At 40.6% G+C, this 23,233-nt stretch overlaps 1 protein-coding gene across 1 annotated transcript in view; it reads left to right on the plus strand.

Annotated features, from left to right (window-relative positions):
• rasa2 (RAS p21 protein activator 2) overlaps nucleotides 1–23,233 on the plus strand; it is a 172,582-nt gene that overhangs the window by 118,047 nt on the left and 31,302 nt on the right. Inside the window, exons 9-12 of the mRNA XM_072255071.1 lie at nucleotides 3,690–3,791; nucleotides 15,779–15,935; nucleotides 19,249–19,397; nucleotides 22,357–22,471. Of these exons, the coding sequence (XP_072111172.1) occupies nucleotides 3,690–3,791; nucleotides 15,779–15,935; nucleotides 19,249–19,397; nucleotides 22,357–22,471 (523 nt within the window). The remainder of the gene's footprint in view (nucleotides 1–3,689; nucleotides 3,792–15,778; nucleotides 15,936–19,248; nucleotides 19,398–22,356; nucleotides 22,472–23,233) is intronic.

Below are 23,233 nucleotides of genomic sequence, written 5' to 3' on the forward strand. Positions count from 1 at the left end.
TAACAAACAACTTGCTGGTTTACGATGTTATAAGTCTGTTGCCTTGCTTTTTCTGAGCTCTGTGCCCAAAGTGCTCAGGTCTCTGGGCACACAGCCAAAGATCTTCCAAGTCCCATGACACACCGGTCCAGGACATCAACCTTTGATCTGCTCATCTCCAGAGCCCTGAGATCCTAGGCCTCCAAAGGCGGGCCGAACACTTAGGCTGTGCCCTTGGCATTTCTAAAATAGGTAATCCACAGTAAGCCTTTGGCCCATCTTGTCTGTACCAGTTCGTAATAGAGCAATACCATCAAATCCATTTCTTCATTCTTGTACTGTAGTTCTGCAAATTATTCCCTTAGGGTGCCCTTTGAAGGCACTGGTTAATTCTGTTTTTACCATGCCAGGAGGCATCTAACTACTCAAAATTATCTTTTTTTTTTTGGAATTGAATGAGGTCATTCAGCTTGTCAGGTCTATATTGGCTCAGAACAATCCCATTTCCCTACTCATTACCCTGTAACTTTTTCTCTCACATACAGTGCCTTTAAAAAGTACTCATCCCCCTTGGAAGTCTTCATGTTTTATTCTTCTACAATTGACTCACAGTGGATTTAATTGGACTTTTTTGACACTGATCAACAGAAAGGACTCTCTCGTGTCAAAGTGGAAACAGTTATCTACAAACTGATCTAAATTAATTACAAATATAAAACACAAAATAATTGATTCACCCCCTTCAAGTCAGTATTTAGTAGATGTATCTTTGTCAGTAATTACAGCCTTAAGTCTCTGTGGATAGGTTTCTATCAGCTTTGCACATCTGGACGCTGCAATCTTTCCCCATTCTTCTTTATAAAACTGCCTGAGCTCTGTTAGATTGCATGGGGATTGTGAGTGAACAGCTCTTTGCAAGTCCAGCCACAAATTCTCAGTTGGATTGAGACTTGGCCGCTCTAGGTCATTAACTTTGTTTTTAAACCATTCTTTTTTATCTTTGGCTTTATGCTTAGAGTCATTGTCTTGCTGGAAGACAAAGCAAAGTTCTCTTGCAGACTGTATCAGGTTATCATGATTTTTAATCTATTCAATATACATATACAGGTCGATCTTCACTAATCCGGCACCATTGGGACCTGAGGAGTGCCGGATTAGTGAAAATGCCGTATTACAGAAGAATCACATTAAACATAATCAGTGCCGGATTATCGAAGGAACCAGATTACAGTTAGTCAGATTAGTGAAGGTCAAGTACTGTAATTGATTTATTTTTTTCTTCTGAATTACTTATTGCATTGAACTGCTGTTGCTATGCTAACAAATTTCACGGCACATGCCAGTGTTAATAAACTTGATTCTGATTTCCTCCAGGATTTCCCTGTATTTTGCTGCATTCATTTTATGCTCTAATGCCATAAACCTACCAGGGCCTGCTGCAGTGAAGCATCCCCACAGCATGATGCAGCTACCACAATGCTTCACAGTAGGGGTGGTGTGTTTTTGATGATGTGCAGTATTTGGCTTATGCCAAACACAGGGCTTAGTCTGATGGCCAAAAAGTTTAATTTTAATTTCATAAGACCATAGAACTTTCTTTCAGTAACTTCAGAGTCTCCCACATGCGAGCTTTTTTTCCCAACAGTGGCTTTCTCTTTGCCACCCTCCTATAAAGCTGCAACTGGTGAAGCACCCGGGCAACAGTTGTATGTGCAATTTCTCCCATCTCTGCCACTGAAGCTTATAACTCCTCCAGAGCTGTCGTAGGTTTCTGGGGGCCTCTCTCAATAGTCCCCTTCTTACACGGTCATTTAGTTTTTGAAGAAGTCCTACTCTAGGCAGATTTACAGCTGTGCCATATTCTTTCCATTTCTTGATGATTGACTTAACTGTACTCCAATGGATATTCTGTGACTTGGAAATTTTCTTGTATTCATCTCCTGACTTGTAGTTTTCAATAACCTTTCCACGGAGTTGCTTGGAGCGTTCTTTTGTCCTCATGGTGTAGTCACTGACTCACCAGTAGTTGCACCTTCCAGATACAGGTGTACTTTTGCTACAATCGATGAAACATCTTGACTGCACACAAGTCTCCAAAAACAGATCTCAATTTAACTAATAATGTGACTTCTTAAACCAATTGGCTTCACCAGTGATAATTTGGTGTGTTGTATGAAAGGAGGTGAATACTTAGGCAATCAATTATTTTGTGTTTTATATTTCTAATTAATTTGGATCAGTTTGTAGAGATCTGTTTTCACTTTGACAGAAAAGTCTTTTTCTGTTGATCAGTTTATAAAAAAAAAATTAAATCCACTGTGATTCAATGTTGTAAAATAATAAAACATGAAAACTTCCAAGGGAGGTGAATACTTTTTGTAGGCACTGTATACCCATTAACACATTTCACCTCCTCCCTTGCACTCTGTCTCTGTAGAAGTTAACTTACAACCAGCAGGAATTTAGTGGAGACAAGTGTGAGGTGCTGCACTTTGGGAGAACAAATTAGGATAAGATTTACCTATATTTGGTTACATACTGAGATGTAAGATCGGACAAAAGGACTGGTAATACAGATCCATAATTCCTTGAAAGTGACATCACAGGTAGATAGGGTCATAAAGATTACCTTTGGCCTTTGTAAATCACGAAACTGAGTATAGGAGTTGGAAATTGTACAAGATATGGGTGAGCACAAATTTGGAGTATTGTGTGCTTTTGCATTTTGTTGCTTGTCCTCATACTTGCTCACTGCCCTCATTCGTCTTGACAGCCAGATGACATTTTCCACAATTTATATCCACAGCAACTCCTCCAGCCTTACCTCATTACAGATATTCCCTTTGTCTATTGCATCCAGCACCCCCACCCCACCCGTGTTTCTGCAACTTAAACCTAACTTGTTTTCTCTTTTTTATCCACTTCTGACAAAGGATATTCATTCATTCGTTTTCTCTTTCTGTCTAGTCTTGGTGCTTCCAGCATTTTTTTCTTAACTTCGTATTTCCAGCATGTGCAATTTTGTTTTGATTTTCATTTAATGTTTTGAGTACTTTTCTGTAAGATAAAGCCATGGTGTCAAACTGACAGCAAGATAGATGCTTGTGCCTCTATTAAGTTCAAGTCACTAACCGGCAGAATTCTCTTATTTTTCGCCTGTATGCATAAAATAGGTAGTAAATATAACTGGATAATTGCATTAAACTTGGCTGTAATGGATTAAAACCATGTTTGTTCAATATTATCATTGCATTAACAGTTGTAGGGTTGCTGAAATTCTATTGCATTAACCTAGATTTTTTGGTCATAATAGTCCTATCCCACATCATGTGCTCAATGAAATCAGGATTATTACAATTACTGATAATTTGGGGAAAATTGCATACTCAATTAATTTTCTTAATTTGCAATTGAATTCTTTTCGCAAAGCTATTCTGATTATGGTGACAAAATATCATTTTATATTAATGATTTGTGATTCCTTGTAATTGTGTACCAATTTATTAGATGGTGAAACCCTTGTGAATGTTTGCTGTGTGCTGCAGTTGGTATTGTGAGATGATTTTTTTTGATATTATGAGCCAACAAGCTAATATGACACATCACAAAATACCTAAAATCTGTTGGAATTTAAGTTATCTTTTCTATTTAAAGCAATAGTACAGAAGAATATTATAAAAAGGAAAAATAACTTTCTTTTCTTTTTTTAGAGTTGATCTATGGAACAGTGAAAACCTGGTACAGGATATCTTCCTTGGTGAGATTAAGGTTCCTGTGAAGATTTTAAGGAATGATAATTGTCATCGAGCTTGGTAAGGGTTATGGCAACACTGGAGAACCATACTGAGGAATCCAGCCAGAGTGGAATTCTGTGATGGGGCATGGAGTTTTTTGACAGATTCTGTTGTGAAACATGTCCCTGCTTGTAACTGTATATTTACGCCACAGTTTTGCATAAAATGGATTCATGAGGTAGATTTTGCGAAAGAGGAGACTGGAATTTTTTTAAAAGCTTGTCTTGTTATTTAAGGCAATAAGAAATAAATGCCATCTTTCACCAAAGCAATTGGAAACAGAATGGAAGTGTGTGGCTGCAACATGTTGCACTTTGTTCCATGTTTAATTAGAAAAACATGGAGAAGTACAACATCTGGAAGAGTTGACTAAAGAGCTGGAATCTTTAGTAGAACTGAGTCTAATTAATTTTGAAGAAAAATGTGTTGCTCCATTGATTTATTTTGACCCTGTTTCTTTCCTCCTTACTCTTCTACAGAAACAAACTGTTTACCCCATGAATAAATTGCCTGGGGAGAATACATGTAGAACTTGAGCCTCGATGTACTACATTATTACAAGCCATTTTAAACATTGTTGTTGCCACCTATGCCTCTGCACAGAAACATTTTGGCTAAGTGCTTGGGCTTCTCTGAAGTGTGCCTTGGGGGTTGAACTATGGTAATTCTGGGGAAAAATGTAGTTGTGAAGCACATCTTTTACCTAGTGTTCAGGAAATGAAAGCTGTCACTTCTGGAAAACGTATTGACCTTAAAATAATTTCACATATCACATTGTGGCACTAGCTGATTGACCCTTTTCAAAAGAATGTCCCAGAAGACCATTTTTGGATTTTTGTCCCAAATCATCTATGGATTTGGTGTGCATGGTGGCCATAGGACACACTAAATGTCAAATGATACACAGTACATAAATGTATGTGTGTGAGTCACATACAAAATTATCCTGTGTGGATGAGGTGTGCAGATTAGTTGTAGGCTATCAACACTGAAGCAGGCCTTTGACGAAAGAACGTCACGGAAGGTCTGTTCCATCAGGCATGTTCTCACTGATTGGCCTCTTACAAAATTGGCACATAACTCTCCACCCACCTCAGCTATTTTTCCAGCATTTCTTCAGACTGTATTGTTTACTTGTCACATCAATAATTACCCATAATACACAACAATAACTTACATTGTTTGTGATGAAAAAATCTTTTATTTAAATTATTGCATATCATTGAGAATCAAACAATAAACTGATGCACTCCATTTTTATTTGAAAAATGCAGAAGCCTGCCCACACTATAAAGACCATAAGACGTAGGAGCTGAATTAGGCCATTCAGCCCATCGAGTTTGCTCCACCATTCCATTGTGGATAAACCCGGATCCCACTCAACCACATACACCAACCTTCTCGCCATAACCTTTGATGCCCTGACCAAGTAGGAAAATATCAATTTTCACTTTAAATATACCTACGATCTTGGCCTCCACAGCTGTCTGTGGCAGAACATTCCACAGATTCACTACTCTCTGGCTAAAAAATGTCCTGCTTACCAATGTTCTAAATGGTTGCCCTCAGTTTTGAGACTGTGCCCTCTACTTCTGGACACCCCCACCGTAGAAAACATCCTCTCCACATCCACTTCATCAAGTCCATTCAACATTCAGTAGGTTCAATGAGATACCCTGAATTCCGCTGAATTCCAGTGAGTACAAGTCTAAAGCTGCCCAACACTCCTCAAATGTTAACTCCTTCATTTCTGGAATCATCCTTGTGAACCTCTCTGGACTCTGCATTGACAACACATTCTTTACGATATGGGGCTCAGAACTGTTAACAATACTCCAAGTATGGCCTGACCTGTATCATATAAAGCCTCAGCATTATCTCATTTTTATATTCTATTTCCCTTGAAACAAATGCCAACATAACATTTGCCGCCTTTACCACAGACTCAATATGTAAATTAACATTCAGGGAGTCTTGCATGAGGACTCCTAGGTCCCTTTGCACCTCTGATCTTTGAACCTTCTCCCCATTTAAATAATAGTATGTACTTTCATTCCTTTTACTAAAATATATTATCATACATTTCCCAGCACTGTATTCCACTTGCCACTTCTTTGCCCATTCTTCCAATTTGTCCAAGTCCTTCTGCAATCGCATTGCTGCCTCAGCACTACCTACCCCTCCACCCATTTTCGTATCATCCACTAACTTTGTCACAAAGCCATCAATTCCATTATTCAAATCATTGACAAACATTGTGATAAGTAATGGTCCCAATACTGACTCCTGAGGAACACACTAGTCACTGGCAGCTTAGTAAAAAAGGCCCCCTTTATTCCCACTCGTTGCTTCCTGCCTGTCAGCCATTCCACTATATATGCCAGTATTTTTCCTGTAACGCCATTGGATTTTATCTTGTTAGGCAGCCTCACATGTAGCACCTTATCAAGTGCCTTCTGAAAATCCAGGTAAATGACATGCACTACCTCTCTTTCGTCCACCCTGCTTGTTCCTTCCTTGAAGAACTCCAACAGATTTGTCAGGCAAGATTTCCCTTTACAGAAACCATGTTGACTTGGACTTATTTCATCATTAGTCTCCAAGTACACCGAAACCTCATCCTTAATAATGGACTCCAACACTTTTCCAACCATGGACGTTAGGCTAACTGGCCTGCAATTTCCTTTCTTTTGCGTTCCTCCCTTCTTAATGAGTGGAGTGACATTTGCAATTTTCCAGTCTTCCAGAACCCTGCCAGAATCAAGTGATTCTTGAAAGATAACCAATTCATCTATCCCTTCAGCAAACTCTTTCTGAACTCTGGGATGTAGTCCATTTGGTTCAGGTAATTTATCCACCTGAAGACATTTCAGTTTGCCTGACACTTTTTCCTTTGTAATATCAATGACACTAATTCTTCTTCCCTGACACACATGGACCTCTGGCAGTCTGCTAGTCTCTTCCACAGTGAAGACTGATGCAAATTAAGTTCATCTGCCATTTCTTTGTCCCCTGTTACCTCACCAGCATCATTTTCCAGTGGTCCAATATCAACTCTCACTTCCTTTTTACTCTTTATATAACTGGAAAAACTTATAGTATCCTGCTTTATAATATTGGCTAGATTGCCCTCTTATTTCATCTTTTCCCTTCGTATGGCTTTTCAGTTGCTTTTTAGTGGATTTTAAAAACTTCCCAAACATCCAACTTCCCACTCACTTTTGCTACCTTATATGCCCTTTCCGTGGCTTTTATGCAGTCCTTAACTTCCCTTGGTTGCCTACCCCTGCCATTTGAGAACTTCTGTGGAACATATATATCCTGAGCCTTGTGAACTATTCCCAGAAACTTCAGGCACCTCTGCTCTGCCGTCGTTCCTGCCAGTATCCCCCCCCCCCCCCCCCGATCCATCTCTCATGCCTCTGTAATTTCTTTTATTCCAATGTGATACTGATACATGTGACTTAAGCTTCTTCCTCTCAAATTGCAGTATGAATTCAATCATATTATGTAAGCTCCCCCATAAAATCTGGATTATTACAAAACACCCAATCTAAGATGGCCTTCCCCCCACCCCCCGAGTAGATTCAAGCACAAGCTGCTCCAAAAAGCCATCTCGTAGGCATTCAACAAATTCCTACTCTTGCTATCTGACACCAACCTGATTTTCCCAATCCCCTTGCATATTGAAATCCCCCATTACAATTGTAACATTACCTTATTACATGCCTTTTCCAGCTCCCTTTGCAATCTCAACTCCACATGTTGGCTACCATTTGGAGGCCTGTATATGATTCTCATAATGTTTTTTTTAAATCCTTGCTGTTTCTTTACTGTACCCACAAAGATTCAACATTCTCTGACTCTATGTCACCTCTTTCTAAAGATGTAATTATATCTCTTGCCAACAGAGCAAACAACACTGCCTATGCTGTCCTGTCTGATGTTTCAATACAAAGTATATCCTTTGATATTAAGCTCCCAACTATGACCACCTTTTAGCCATGACTTGGTAATGCCCACAACGTCATACTGACCAATCTCTAATCGTGCCACAAGTTCATCCACCTTGCATTGGTTAGAGTGAATTTCATTTGCCAAAGCTCTGCTCAACTTCCTATTTCATCTGTAACCTGGTGTAGCCTTGGATGACCTCCCTTACCATCCACAACACTCCCAGCTAACATTTGAAACCATACCTAATCATACCTCTTGTATTCACATCCAAGTTATTAATACACTTTGCTGGTTGTTCGTGGTTTCCAATGACATTTGTCTGTGCAGCTCATCAATTGTGTGACTCTGCAGTACAATTCTAGAAATGTATGAGCATTGACGGTGAGGGCAGATAAACCATGCAACCACTGTTGGAACAATAGGCCTTGATCTGGAGTTACACATCAATTTCGGTTCTTTGTGAGAATGGGACCCGCTATCAGGATCTCATGACTGGCTGCTTTTCAATATCCCAATGACACGGCCTGGAAGACTAATGTGCCTTCACGGTGCCGAATTTTCATGGCTGATTCAAGGCTGGTGCCACTGACTGATGAAACAGGGAAGATCAGATGGGCTTTCTGCTGGTTGTGTGACCAGAGACACAGAGCTTGGAAAAAGCGACACAACAGACTTTTAACACCATAAATCAGCAAGTTGTTTTGCTGTGTCTCCCTTCTCGCCATGAAATTGGGACACCTTTTTTTCACTTATTAGGAAGAGAGTGAGCCTGCGGTATGTCAAATACCAGGTGAACGAGTAGTCTTTGGGGTACTGAAAGTTTGTGTCTTTATTGATGCTTTGCTGCACGCTTGAGTGCTTGGTGGGGGGGGGGGGCGCCAAAGATTTTTTGCTGGTGTGGGAGGGGTGCAGTTGTTCCTTTGCTGCTGCTTGTGTGTGGGAGGGGGTGCTTTGGGGCTCTAACACGTAACTCACTCATTCTTTGGGAAACTTCTCTGTTTTCGTGGATGTTAGCGAAAAATAAAAGAATTTCAGGATGTATATTGTATACATTTCTCTGACATTAAATTTATCTATTGATATGGAGATTTTTCTCCTCTCTTGAGCAACGACCAGATTTGCATGGCGACTATTCTTAAAATTGTTGGAGGCTCATCTTACCAGGGCAGGCCATCCAGTCCGGTCCTGAGCACTCCGCTCAAGCTGCTTATAGTGTCTATGAAAAGTATTCACCCCCCCCCCCCCAAAGAAGTTTTCATGTTTTATTGTTATACAACATTGAATCACGGACATAATTTGGCTTTTTAAAAATACTGACCAACAGAAAAAGACTGTTCTGCGGAAGTTTTGCTTTCACGCAGTCCTTGAACCTCTTGCGGGGTCGCCACCTGTCTCCTCTTCCTTGCAACAGTGCTCCAAGTAGCAATTGTTTGGGTATTCTGGAATCCCTGGGCTTGCAGGATCATTGCTCCTGTGCTTGAGCTCTCTGCTCTTTCATGGACTTCTAGGTTAGTGACATGGTCCTGCTGACAGATGCCCAGGATTGATCTCAGGTGTACGGAAAGGTTCCAGCACTTTAAGATACCTTCTGTATATGGAAACAACAGGAATTCTGCAGATGCTGGAAATTCAAGCAACATACATCAAAGTTGCTGGTGAACGCAGCAGGCCAGGCAGCATCTGTAGGAAGAGGTGCAGTCGACGTTTCAGGCCAAGACCCTTTGTCAGGACTGTATATGGTCCAGGTTTCACAGCCATAAAATAAACTACTAAGGACAACTGCTTTATACTTTGAGTTTTGTGGCTTTTCGATGTTATGCTGGTTCAATGCAAGTGGGTGCAAGCACCTGAAGACTTGACTGGCCTTGCAAATCCTAGCACTGATCTCTTTGTGTAAGGAGCCATCACTAGAAATAACACTTCCGAGGTATTTGAATTCCTCCACTGTTCTGAGCTGTGTACCATCGACGCAGATGTATGGGGTGGGGGCAGTAGACTCTGGACCAGGTTGGACCAGGTTGTAGGCTGATGGTGAGGCTAAACAGACGAAGGGCTTCTGCAAACCTATTGACAAGCAACTGAAGATCAGCTTTTGTGTAATCCACAAGAGTGCGATCACCAGCATATAGGATTCTTGAATGCTATTACTAATTGTTTCAGTACAGGCTTTCGAGCAACGCAAGTCACAAAGTGATCTGTCCATCCTGTACCTTATGTATATGCCACATTGTATGGTGCCAAACACGTGGTGTAGTATGTACATGAGGAACACATTAAACAGTACAGGCACTAATACATACTCTTGCGTCACGCCACTTAGAATACTGAATGGCAGCATAGTTTCCCCATTCAGCAGAACAAGGCCACTCATGTCATTATGGCACTCATGTCATTATGGAAGAGACGGATGAGGTTGACATATCTGCAGAGGCACCCAGGTTTTGACAGCACTCACCATATGGTCTCCCTGTCGAACATCTTGCAGACTTTGGTTAAATCTACGAAGACAGCAAGTAGTTGCAAATTCTGCTCAGTACACTTTTCTTGAATCTGACGAACTGTGAAAACCATTTCGATAGTACTACAGTCTAGGTGAAAGCCACAGTGTACTTAAGGAAAGTTCGCCTCTGATATGTTGGCGATCAAGTGGTTGAAGATAATGCAAACTAAGATTTTTTTCCCCTGACGGACAGGAGGGATATGCGCCAGTAGTTGCCACAGTGAGCTTTACTACCTTTGCCCTTGAACATTGAAACAATTATGGTGTCCCTGAAGTCCTCGGGCATTTCTTCTTCCTCCCATTTGCTTGTCAGGATGTCGTGGAACGCTGTGCGTGCTAATGGCCCTGCTGACTTAAAGAGCTCGTTAGGAATTCCATCCCTCCCAGGGGCCTTACCAGAGTTCATCTGAGAAATGACTTTCCTGATTTCATCCAAGGTAGGAGGGAGGTCAAGGATGTCGATAACAGGCTTCTGGGGCAAATGATCAAGCATGATTTGATCTATAGTACCCAACTTGTTGGGTAGGCTGCTAAAGTGTTCTCTCCATCTCTCATTGATGTTATTCCTCGCCCTGTGCAGGGTTTTACTATCTGCCAATAAGTGGGGTGTGTACATAGAACATAGAAATCTACAATACATTACAGGCCCTTCGGCCCACGATGTTGTGCCGACCATGTAACCTACTCTAGAAACTGCCTAGAGCTTCCATGTACCTATCTGAGAGGTTCTTAAAAGACCTTATTGTATTTGCTTCCACCACCATTGTCGGCAGTGCATTTCACGCACCCACCACTCTGTGTTTTTAAAAAAAAAAACAACTTGCCCCCAACATCCCCTTGGTACTTATTTCCAAGCACCTTAAAAGTATGCCCCCTCGTGTTAGCCATTTCAGCCCTGGGAAAAAGCCTCTGGCTATCCACACGTAAATAACAAACATTCTAGTATTGATTCTGTGGCACCAATCAGAAAATAAAAACCTACTTCAACTGCCTAAACACTGCACCTATGAATCTACTGGGGTTGTCTGTTGTGACTGGTGCTCCCGATGTGGTGCCTTACATTGATGAGGCCCATCATAAATTAGGGCACCACTTCGTCAAGCACCTCTGCTCCATCTGACAAAAGCAGAACTTCTTGATGGCCCAACATTTTAATTCCCATTCCCGTTCTGATGTGTCAGTCCATGGCCTTCTCTTGTGCCACAATGAGGCTGCCCTCAGGTTGGAGGAGCAACCCCTTACATTCTGTCTGGGTAGCCTCCAATCAGATTCCTTCCTGTCCAGCCTTTTACCTTTCCTACCCACCTATCACCTTTAACTATCATCCTTCCTCTCATTCCCATCTTTGTATTCTGGTATCTTCCTCCTTCCTTTCCAGTCCTAAAGAAGGGTCTCGGCCCAAAACGTCGACTATTTATTCATTTCTCTAGAAGGTGCCTGAGCTCCAGAGTTCCCAGATTAGAAAACATTTGACAACCAGGCTTTGTTCCCAGATGAGCTCAGTGCCTTAAATGCTCGCTCTGATCATCAAAACATGGAGGGACCTTCACAAACTCACACAGCCCCTATAATCCTGTGATTTCATTTTCCAAGGCAGACATGAGTGCATCCTTCAGAAGGCTGAACCCACATATAGCATATGGCCCAGACAGGATATCTGACCAAGTACTAATCTTTAACCTCTCACTTCAGCACTCTGACATACTTCCTTCAAACAGACTTGAATCATACCGATGCCCAAGAAGAACATGCTAACCTGTCTCAATTACCATTTCCAGTGTCACTTTATGCTCTGTGATTAAGTGCTTTGAGAGGTTGGTGATGAAACACCAACTCCTGCCTAAAAAGAGCCTTGAATAGAGTCCAACTTGCCTACCATCATAACAGGTCAACAGCAGATGCCATTTAATTGGCTTTTTATTCAACCCTGGAACATCAGGACAGCGAAGATGCATACATCGGAATGCTCTTCATTGACTACAGCTCAGCATTCAATACTATCATCCCCTCAAAAGTAATCAATAACCTTCAAGGCCTTGGATTCAATACCTTCTTGTGCAAATGCATCCTCGATTTCCTCACTTGCAGACTCCAGTCAGTTCGGATTGGCAACATCTCCACAGTCTCCGTCAGCACAGGTGCATCACAAGGCTGTGTACATTTGTGCCCTGCTTTACTCGCTTTGTACTTGTGATTGTGAGGCTAAGCACAGCTCCAGTGGCATATTTACATTTGCCAGTAATGCCACTGTTGTTGCCTGAATCAAGGGTGGTAATGATCAGCATATAGGAAAGAGATTGAAAATCTGGCTGAGTGGTACCACAACAACTTCTCTCTCAATGTCAGCAAGATCAAGGTTATTGACTACAGGAGGAGGAAACCGGAGGTTCATGAGCCACTCCTCATTAGGAGTCATAGGTGGAGAGTGTCAGTAACTTTAGATTCTCTGACATTATTATTTCAAAGGATCTGTCCTGGGTCCAGCACATAACTGTCATTACAAGGAAGGCACAGCAGCGCCTCTACTTTCTTTGAAGTTTGCTAAGTTTTGACATATCATCAAAAAATTTGCTTGAACTGGAACTTCTATAGATGCACAGTGGAGAGTATACTGACTGATTGCATCAAGGCTTGGTATAGAAATACCAATGTCCTTGAAGGAAAATCCTACAAAAATTAGTGGACACAGCCCAGTCCATTTCTGCCCACAATGCAGCACATCTGCAAGGAGTGTTGTCACAGGAAAGCAACTCCCACCCTCTGAGCTATGCTCTCTTCTCACTCCCGTCATCAGGAAGAGGTATAGGAGCCTAGGATACCACACCTCCAGGTTCAGATTCAGGTTTAGGTTTAATATCACTTGCATATGTCATGAAATTTGTTGCTTTCCAGTACCCTTTCCACTGCTGATCCCTCAATGACTGATATGTGTTCCCTTTACTTCCCCTGCCTGAAGTCCACAATCAGCTCCTCAGTCTCACTGTTGTTGAGTGCAAGGTTGTGGTTTTGACGTCACTCAAGCAGCTGATCTATCTCGCTTTTGTACACCTCATCATCACCTGAAATTCTGCCAGCAATAGTTGTGACATCAGCAAATTTATAAGTGGTGTCTGAGCTGTGCCTAGCCATACAGTCGTGACTATAGAGAGTAGAGCATTGAGGAAGCACACATTGTCGAGGTGTGCCAGTGTTGATTGTGATTGGGAAGGAGATGTTATTTCTGATCTGCATAGCCTGTGGTCTCCTGGTGAGGAAGTCAAGGATCCAGTTGTAGGGGGGGTTAAGAGGCTCAGGTTTTGAAGCTTGTTGATTAGAACGCAGGGTATATTTGTGTTGAAAGCTGAGCTGTGGTCAATAAACAGAAGTCTGACGTCAGACGTCTGAAGTCAGAAGTATTATTATTGATCTAAGGCCGAGTGGAGAGCCAGTGAGATTGCATCTGCTGTAGACCTATTGTGGTGACAGGCAAATTGCAGCAGCTCCAGGTCCTTGCCTAGGCAGGAGATGATTCTGGCCATGACCAACCTTTCACAGCTCATCACAGTCAATGTGAGTGCGACTGGTTGTTATTGAGACCGTTCAGCCTGCTTTTCTTGGGCACTGGTTTGATTGTCACCTGTCTGAAGCAGGTGGGAACCTCTGACTGAAGCAGTGATAGATTGATATCCATGAATACTTCTGCCAGTTGGTTAGCACAGGTTTTCTGTAGCCTTCCGGGTACACCATCAGTGACTGGCGCCATGTGAGGGTTTATCCTCATGAAAGATGTTCTGACTTCAACCTCTGAGATAGAGATCACAGGGTCACCAGATGCTGCATACCATAGATGTAGTTTCAAATTTTCCCTTTCAAAGTGTACATAAAAAGCATTTAGCTCATTTGCAAGTGAAGCACCACAGCCATTCATGTTAGGTTTTGCCTTGTAGGAAGTAATGGTTTGCAAATTCTGCCAGAGCTGATGTGCATCCAGTTCTATCTCTAACTTTAATTGGAATTGTGTTTTTTGCTCTTAAGATAGTCTTTCATAGGTCGTACCTGGATACCTTGTGTAGGTCTGGCTCATTGGGCTTGAGTGCCATAGATTTAGTTCTCTGCAGACTGCGAATCTCCTGCTTTTCGTTTGTGTATGTCTGTTATGTTATCAAAGGCACGCACTTATCCACACAGGTCGTGTTGAAGTTGGTGACAACTGTGGCATATTCATTTAGATTCAAAGGTGTATCCCTGAACATTGTCCAGTCCACTCACTCGGAGCATTCCTGTAATCACTCCTCAGCCTCACTTGACCATACCACCTTGTCTTCACCAGTCTTTAGTCTCTCCCCGTGCAGCAAGGTGTGGGTATAGGATGGCATGGTAAGCTTTCTTGAGCATGGTATAATAGGAGCAGTTATTACCCTTCAACATTCAGGCTTCTGAATCAGAATGGATAACCTTATTCACCCAACACTGAACTTATTCCACAACCTATGAAGTCACTTTCAAGGACTCTACAACTCCTGTTCTTAAGACTACAGTACTTATTTAATTATTATTATTTTGTTTTTCTTTTTGTATTTGCATAATTTGATGTCTTTTATACATTGGTTCATTGTCTTCATAGATTTTCATTGACTTTATTGTGTTTCTTTGTAATTATTGTGAATTCTAGCAAGATGATTATTCTCAGGGTTCTATAAATGTACTTTGATAATAAATTTACTTTGAACCTCTTTGAAGATCTTTGTGAATTTATCTATTGCAAACATAATTGGCATTTTCACATTTATATTTCAAACTGCATCAGATAGTTCCCCACTTTCTTTCCCATTTTCTTCTTATTGTATTTTCATCTTTATTTTCTCTGTGTGCATGTATGTGTAATGTATCCAAGAACTTTTCAATATACTATGTGTCAAATTATCTCAGCCTTTTAATTTTGCTCACTTAAATAATCTGTGGCTGTGTAAAAGCTTTCCCTGGGGAAAGTGGAAGCTATATTCTATTGCCAGTTTTGGGTGGAAACTAAATAATCATTTCCTCATTTTTATGTCAATTTACAGCAGTTCAGGGGAAGTTAAAATTTACTGTTGTCTAATAACACTAATGCTCTTTTATCAGGTTAATGTTATCACTATTATCTTGGTTTTCTAGTGGGCAATGTGATAGAGACTGATGGAAAAACAAGCCTGATGTAGAACAGTGGCAACAGTTTCCATTTACACATAGTCATGATATTAATTGCACTTTTGACCTGTGTGCAGACAAATTCTGATTATATATTTATTAGTTTTTGTACATTTTTCCAAGTAGCACTACAGCAAAAATTATGCAAGAGGGCTAAGACTATAACCATAGGTTTTCCCTTGTTATCTATTCCTCACCCTTACCTCTATGCACTGTTACTTGTTGACTTTCCAACTACCATCTGCATGAAAAATAATTTTTTTTCCACAGCAGTACTTTTATTGTGGTATAAAACTAATTGGATGAAGCCAATTAGTTGTGTTTTCTAATTGAATATTTGCACTGGTGTTGAAATTCCAAACAACATACTTTTATTGTACAGGTATTTATTACAACCAAAGGAGAATGGAAACAAGTCTGCAAAATCAGAAGACTTGGGATCACTTCGCTTGTCTATATTCTACAATGAAGACTATGTCCTTCCATCCCAGTACTACAATTCCCTAAATGAGCTGCTGCTAAAGTCATCTGATGTAAAGGTAGATATTGGTGGAAGTTAAAGCTCTCTGCTTTTATCTGATGTGATGCAGCTTTGTAGTATTCACGCATTCAAGTACAAAAATTACATTAGACTCATCATTATAATGGTTGTTCGCTGGGTTTGTAATTCAAAGTGCATAGTGACCTTGTCTGATATTGACTGTGTCTCAACAACATGGTATCTCAGCTATTCTAATATGCATAGGAAAAATTAAATAACAGATTTGGCCTGCTAATAATGGTGGTGAAAGAGAGTGTATAAAAATGTAAGTCGTCTGGAGGCACAACAGCTTATACTTCAAAATATCTTACCAGCCTGAGAACCAACAATTAAAATGCCCTTCAAAGTATGTTGTTAAGTAACCTAAAAGGGTAAAGAAGTACAACGAATGAAAGTAACTGCAGTTGAAGAAGATTTCTCTTTTGTTAGTAGAGGAATGGGAAAATGTACATGATGCTGAACCGAAAGCTATGCCTGATCAGGTGTGCAGAATACCTTTCATTGCTGTGTTTAGATATGTGGTCTATTTCACTAAGGAAGAAGTTGTTCCTCTTGAAACCTCTATTAGTGAGAACTTCATCCGCTCAGCATTAACTGTAAGAAGTCTTTAAAAGATACGTTGTGCCAGCCCTGTGCATTATGTTAGACATAACAAAGGACCTTTAGTGCATAAAAGGGGGGGGGGGGGGGGAGGTTACTCCTAGACCTAAACAAAATTGTCGTTTTTTGCCAACTGGCTGTATATTATAAACAATAGTATTGACATTATCTTGTAGTCTTGTAATGATTGCAATCGCATACAACATCTCAGCATTTTAGAGTGGATATTATTGCACTTGTGAGTATTATTTTGGCTACTGCTATGTGCATGTCTTGGGTTTCTTGCTTTTCTATAAGAACACAATAAGTATATGTTTTTGTTGAAAATGTTCAGTCTCCTTTGTTGCTGCAATAAGTTTTGGTTCATTGTCATTTCCCAGGTTTTATTAATTCTATTTAGCTGTCAATGAACATGCTAATCTGTGAAATGAATACACATTTTATTGCAAGATAAGTAGTAATCTTAAAGTGGTAATCTTGTACAGAATAATGTTTATTGTAGCAAAATACTTCTGTTTGTGTGTTCATATTGTTTATAGTTATTCTAATTTCTGGTCATGTATACTTCTAAGAATCCAGTTTCTATTAAATGTGAGCTGACACAAGCTGATGAATTGGATTTGAGTATTTGTGCTGAGAAGTGATTTTGTTCCCACTGACAGTGATTGGTATTGTTGTACACACAAAAAAAAACTGTATTTGTCTGATTTTTTTTTTAACATGTCCACTCTTTAAGAAGGGAGGAAGGCAAAAGAAGAGAAATTAAAGGCCAAATAGCCGAACCTCAGTGGCTGGGAAAGTATTGGGAGTCCATTATTATGGACTGGGTTTTGGGGTACTTGGAGACTAATGATAAGCCAAAGTCAGCATGGTTTCTGTGAAGGGAAATCTTGCCTGACAAATCTGTTGGAGTTCTTCAAAAAAGCAACAAGCAGGGTGGACAAAGGAGAGGCAGTGGATGTCATTTACTTAGGTTTTCAGAAGGCATTTGATAAGATGCTTCACATGAAGCTACTTACAAGATAAAATTCTATCGTGTTACAGGAAAGATACTGGCTTGGATTGAGGAATAGCTGACAGGCAGGAGGCAGTGAGTGGGAATAAAGGAGGCCTTTCTGGTTGACTGCCAGTGACTAGTGGTGTTCCTCAGGGGTCAGTATTGGGACTGCTACTTTTCATATTGTTTAGATGGTTTAGATAATGGGATTAATTACTTTGTGTCAAAGTTTGCAAATAATACAAAGATAGGCAGAGGGGCAGGTAGTGCTGAGGAAGGAATGTGATTGTAGCAGGTCTTAACCAAATTGGAAGAATGGGTAAAAAGTGGTAGATGGAATACAGCATTGGGAAATGTATGATGATGCATTTTGGTAAAAAAGAACAATAGTGCAGGTTATTATCTAAATGGGGTGAAAATTCAAATATCAGAGGTGCAGAGGGACTTAGGAGTCCTCATGCAAGACTCCCAGAATGTTAGTTCACAGGATGAGTCTGTGATAAGGAAGGCAAGTGCAATGTTGGCATTTATTTGAAGAGGAATAGAATATAAAAACAAGGAGATAATGCTGAAGCTTTATAAGATACTAGTCATGCTGTACTTGGATTATCGTCATCAGTTTTGGGCCCCATATCTCAGAAAAAGTGTATTGTCATTGGAGAGAGTCCAGAGGAGATTCACAAGGATGATTCTGGGAATGAATGGGGTTAACACATGAGGAAAGTTTGGCAACTTTGGGCCTGTACTCACTGGAATTTAGAAGAATGCATGGGGGATCTCACTGAAACCTCTTTGAAAGGACTAGATAAGGTGGATATGGAAAGGATGTTTCGTTTGGTGGGGAATATCCAGAACTAGAGAGCACAGCCTCAAAATTGAGGAATTATAGAACAGAGGTAAGGAGGAATTTTATTCGCCAAAGAGTGGTGAATCTGTGGAATGTTTTGACACAGACTGCGGTGGAGGCCAAGTCCATGGGTGTATTCAGAGCGGAAGTTGATAGATTCCTAATTGGTCAAGACATCAACGAATATGGTGAGGGCGCAGGTGTAAGGGGTTGAATAGGATCAGGGATCAGCCATGGGAATGATCCAAAAAATGGCGGAGTGGACTCAATGAGCTGAATAGCCTAATTCTGCTCCTTTAAGTGTTATGGTCTAAAATTGTTTAACTGACTGTTATGAATGAAATAAAAATTAATGCTGAGGTACATAGATAATAAAGTATGGCCAGAGGCCTTGTCTAGGAAAGGCATCCTAAGAAAAGGTATACGAATTGCAAGGGAACAAGATTTTCCTAAGGAGGTCCAGAGCTTAAGGCTTTGACAGTGAAAATGGGGATATTCAGGTGTCAGGTATTAGAGGAGCAAGTTTTTTTTTGGTGTATTGTGGGCTGCAGGAATTTCCAGAATTTGCTATATTAGCCCATGGAGTTACTTGGAAATAAGAATGAGAATTTTGAAAGTGGGGTGTAGTTTAAACAAAAGCCATTGCAAGTCAGCAGGCAAAAACTGATGGGTAAACAGGAATTGTTTTGTAACCTAATGGGCAACAATGTAGTAGACATGTTCTATCTTTTTTATTAAATAATTAGTCTCGCTGTCATTAAGGGTTTCTTGAAATATTTATGATCTGTATCTTTTTTTACACTGCAGACAGTTTAAGTGATCACTCAACAAATCAGACTGAAGTTACTTTTTTCTCTTGTGTTCAAGCCTATATCTGCCTCAGCAGTCCATATCCTGGGTGAGGTGTGCAATGCAAAGCAAGAAGCTGTGTTACCCCTCGTACGCTTATTATTACATCATAAGAAGTTAGTTCCTTTCCTTCATGCTTTGGCTGAATTAGATCTCCAGCAAACACAGTAAGTGTCATTTGGGTCCTTGGTTACTCTCACTCCTGTGCTTTATCTGAGGAAAATCAGATGGTTGCATAATCACTTGTTGTGATACGGAATATTTAAAAAATATTATTTCTGAGGAATCAGTAGAACCAAGTAATGGACCATGCTCCAACTCAAGCAACTGTTGTAACTGATTTGAGTGCCTTCAATGCCAAGAAAATCTCTTTTTATTCTATCCAAGCATAGTACTTCAGTCATATTCTCTTAGGAGATGTTATGCAAGATAATATTTTTCTGTTCCACATCAGTTCTTTTAGCTTTCAGCCTTTGGGGATAAGGTTCCCAATTTGTGCAGCATTTATTTCTGTAACCTGTGAATTTTAGATGAAACTAAGCCTTATGTTTATCTGGACCTTTAACAGTACCTGAATTCTCTTAAATTTATGAGACTATTTTCTTATAGAATAGTACAGCACAGTGTAGGCCCTTCAGCCCACAATGTTGTGCTGGCCCTTAAAACCTGCCTCCCATATAACCCTCCCGACCTTAAATTTCTCCATATACCTGTCTAGTAGTCTCTTAAATTTCACTAGTGTACCTGCCTCCACCACTGACTAAGACAGTGCATTCCACGCACCAACCACTCTCTGAGTAAAAAACCTTCCTCTAATATCCCCCTTGAACTTCCCACCCCTTACCTTAAAGCCATGTCCTCTTGTACTGAGCAGTGGTGCCTTGGGGAAGAGGTGCTGGCTATCCACTCTATCTATTCCTCTATCTTGTATACCTCTATCATGTCTCCTCTCAACCTCCTGCTCTCCAAAGAGTAAAGCCCTAGCTCCCTTAATCTCTCTGATCATGATGCATACTCTCTAAACCAGGCAGCATCCTAGTAAATCTCCTCTGTACCCTTTCCAATGCTTCCACATCATTCCTGTAGTGAGGTGACCAGAACTGGACACAGTACTCCAAGTGTGGCCTAACCAGAGTTTTATAGAGCTGCATCATTACATCGCGACTCTTAAACTCTATCCCTCGACTTATGAAAGCTAACACCCCATAAGCTTTCTTAACTACCCTATCCACCTGTGAGGCAACTTTCAGGGATCTGTGGACATGTACCCCCAGATACCTCTGCTCCTCCACACTACCAAGTATCCTGCCATTTACCTTGTACTCTGCCTTGGAGTTTGTCCTTCCAAAGTGTACCACCTCACACTTCTCCGGGTTGAACTCCATCTGCCACTTCTGCATCCTATCAATGTCTCTCTGCAATCTTTGACAATCCTCTACACTATCCACAACATCACCAACCTTTGTGTCATCTGCAAACTTGCCAACCCACCCTTATACATCCACATCCAGGTAGTTAATAAAAATCACCAAAAGTAGAGGTCCCAGAACCAATCCTTGTGGGACACCACTCGTCACAACCCTCCAATCCAAATATTCTTTCTCCACCATAACCTTCTGTTTTCTGCAGGCAAGCCAATTCCGAATCCACCTGGCCAAACTTCCCTGGATCCCATGCCTTCTGACCTTCTGAATAAGCCTACCGTGTGGAACCTTGTCAAATGCCTTACTAAAATCCATGTAGATCACATCCACTGCACTACCCTCATCTGTATGCCTGGTCACCTCGTTAAAGAACTCTATCAGGCTTGTTAGACACGATCTGCCCTTCACAAAGCCATGCTGGCTGTCCCTGATCAGACCATGATTCTCTAAATGCCCATAGATCCTATCTCCAAGAATCTTTTCCAACAGCTTTCCCACCACAGACGTAAGGCTCACTGGTCTATAATTACCCAGGCTATCCTTACTACCTTTGTTGAACAAGGAGACAACATTTGCCTCCCTCCAATCCTCCAGTACCATTCCCCTGGACAACGAGGACATAAAGATCCTAGCCAGAGGCTCAGCAATCTCTTCCCTCGCCTCGTGGGGCAGTCTGGGGAATATTCCGTCAGGCCCCAGGGACTTATGCATCCTAATGTATTTTAACAACTCCAACACCTCCTCTCCCTTAATATCAACATGCTCCAGAACATCAACCTCACTCATATTGTCCTCACCGTCATCAAGTTCCCTCTCATTGGTGAATACTGAAGAGAAGTATTCACTGAGGACCTCGCTCACTTCCACAGCCTCCAGGCACATCTTCCTACCTTTATCTCTAATCGGTCGTATCTTCACTCCTGTCATTCTTTTGTTCTTCACATATTTGAAGAATGCCTTGGGGTTTTCCTTTACCCTGCTCACCAAGGCCTTCTCATGTCCCCTTCTTGCTCTCCTCAGCCCCTTCTTAAGCTCCTTTCTTGCTACCCTATATTCCTCAATAGACCCATCTGATCCTTGCTTCCTAAACCTCATTTATGCTGCCTTCTTGCACCTGACTAGATTTTCCACCTCACTTGTCACCCATGGTTCCTTCACCCTACCATTTTCAATCAGATTCTTCCTTTATTACTGAACTCTGAAATTAACTTTCATTGGACCAAGCTGTTAATTGAACTTTAACCAATTGTGCAAAACTCAGATGGATAAAAGGTTGATACCAACAATAAGTGTATTTTATATAATGAATAATACATTAATAGGGTATCTAGAAAGTTGTTAAAGGGCACGGGGACAAGAGAGACAAAATATCTTCCCCTGAAATTTGGATTGGTAATGCGGAGGCTGAATCAAGTTTGAAGCTGCAACAAGTAGTATCCTGTATATTAAGAAAATGATTGTATTGCAAGAAATCTTGAAAATCTTTCTCATTGGGTTTACCTATTAATTTTTGTTATCTTGCTTTTAAGATGTGTATTTACATCTGCCATACATAATGACAGGAGGATGAGTAATGAAAGCAGATTTCAGATGACCATTGCATATAACGTGCACTGTGTGTTGCCAATTGGCAAAATTTCACTTCTGAGCTGTTTTCAGAAAACATGCAAGCTTGAAATAATCAGATTCTTTGATTTTGTAGGGAAGTCAACACTATCTTCAGGGGAAACTCTCTAGCTACTCGGTGCATTGATGAAACAATGAAACTGGTTGGAAAGCATTATCTGAAAGTGACACTGAAGCCAATTTTAGATGAAGTAAGATAGAAATTCTCTTCTCTTTGTTACACGTCATTTTTCATTAATATATTTCCAAGTTTATATTTGGATCAAATTTTGTACAAATAGCAAATGGAGGGAAATACATTTTGTTCTTTATCATCCTGTCAATTGCTGAATAGCAGATGTTCAATCAGCTTTTTCTTAAAATCTCTTTCCCCTTAGAATACTACTGCATAAAAACAGCAACTCAGTCTTCAAAGTGTATATTGGCTTTGTGTTAGAGCAATTCAGATGGTTCCCACTCCTATTTCTTCTCCCCTTGGCCCAGAAATTTCATGAGAAATAATGGCATACAAACATAAGAAACAAAAGCAGAAGTGGGCCTTAAACCTTTTAAAACTTACTCTGTCATTGAGTAAGATCATGATTGATATTTGACCTCAGTGGCACTTTCCTAAGTTGATTCCATATCCCTTGATTCTTTTAAGCTAAAAATCGATCAATTTCTGAAGAAACTGAGGCTGCACAGCTTTCTTGGGTAATGAACTCTTTAGAGTTATCTTCTTCTTCCCTCATAACTGTCCCTGGTTCTGGACTCTATAACCAGAGAATATATTAAATCCCCATGTGCCTAGTCCAGCACAATAAAAAAATATTTTTCAATGAGATCACACTCTTCTAAACTCAAGAGAATGCAGCCCTGATTTTCTCAGTTTGTCCTCTTGTGATTAACCTTCATCCAAAGAATCAATCTGGCAGGACCTTGGATTTTAGTTCTGTTAATTTTTCCCAATACTT

Source organism: Mobula birostris, chromosome 4, assembly GCF_030028105.1.
Source record: "Mobula birostris isolate sMobBir1 chromosome 4, sMobBir1.hap1, whole genome shotgun sequence".
Classification (NCBI taxonomy): Eukaryota; Metazoa; Chordata; class Chondrichthyes; order Myliobatiformes; family Myliobatidae; genus Mobula; species Mobula birostris.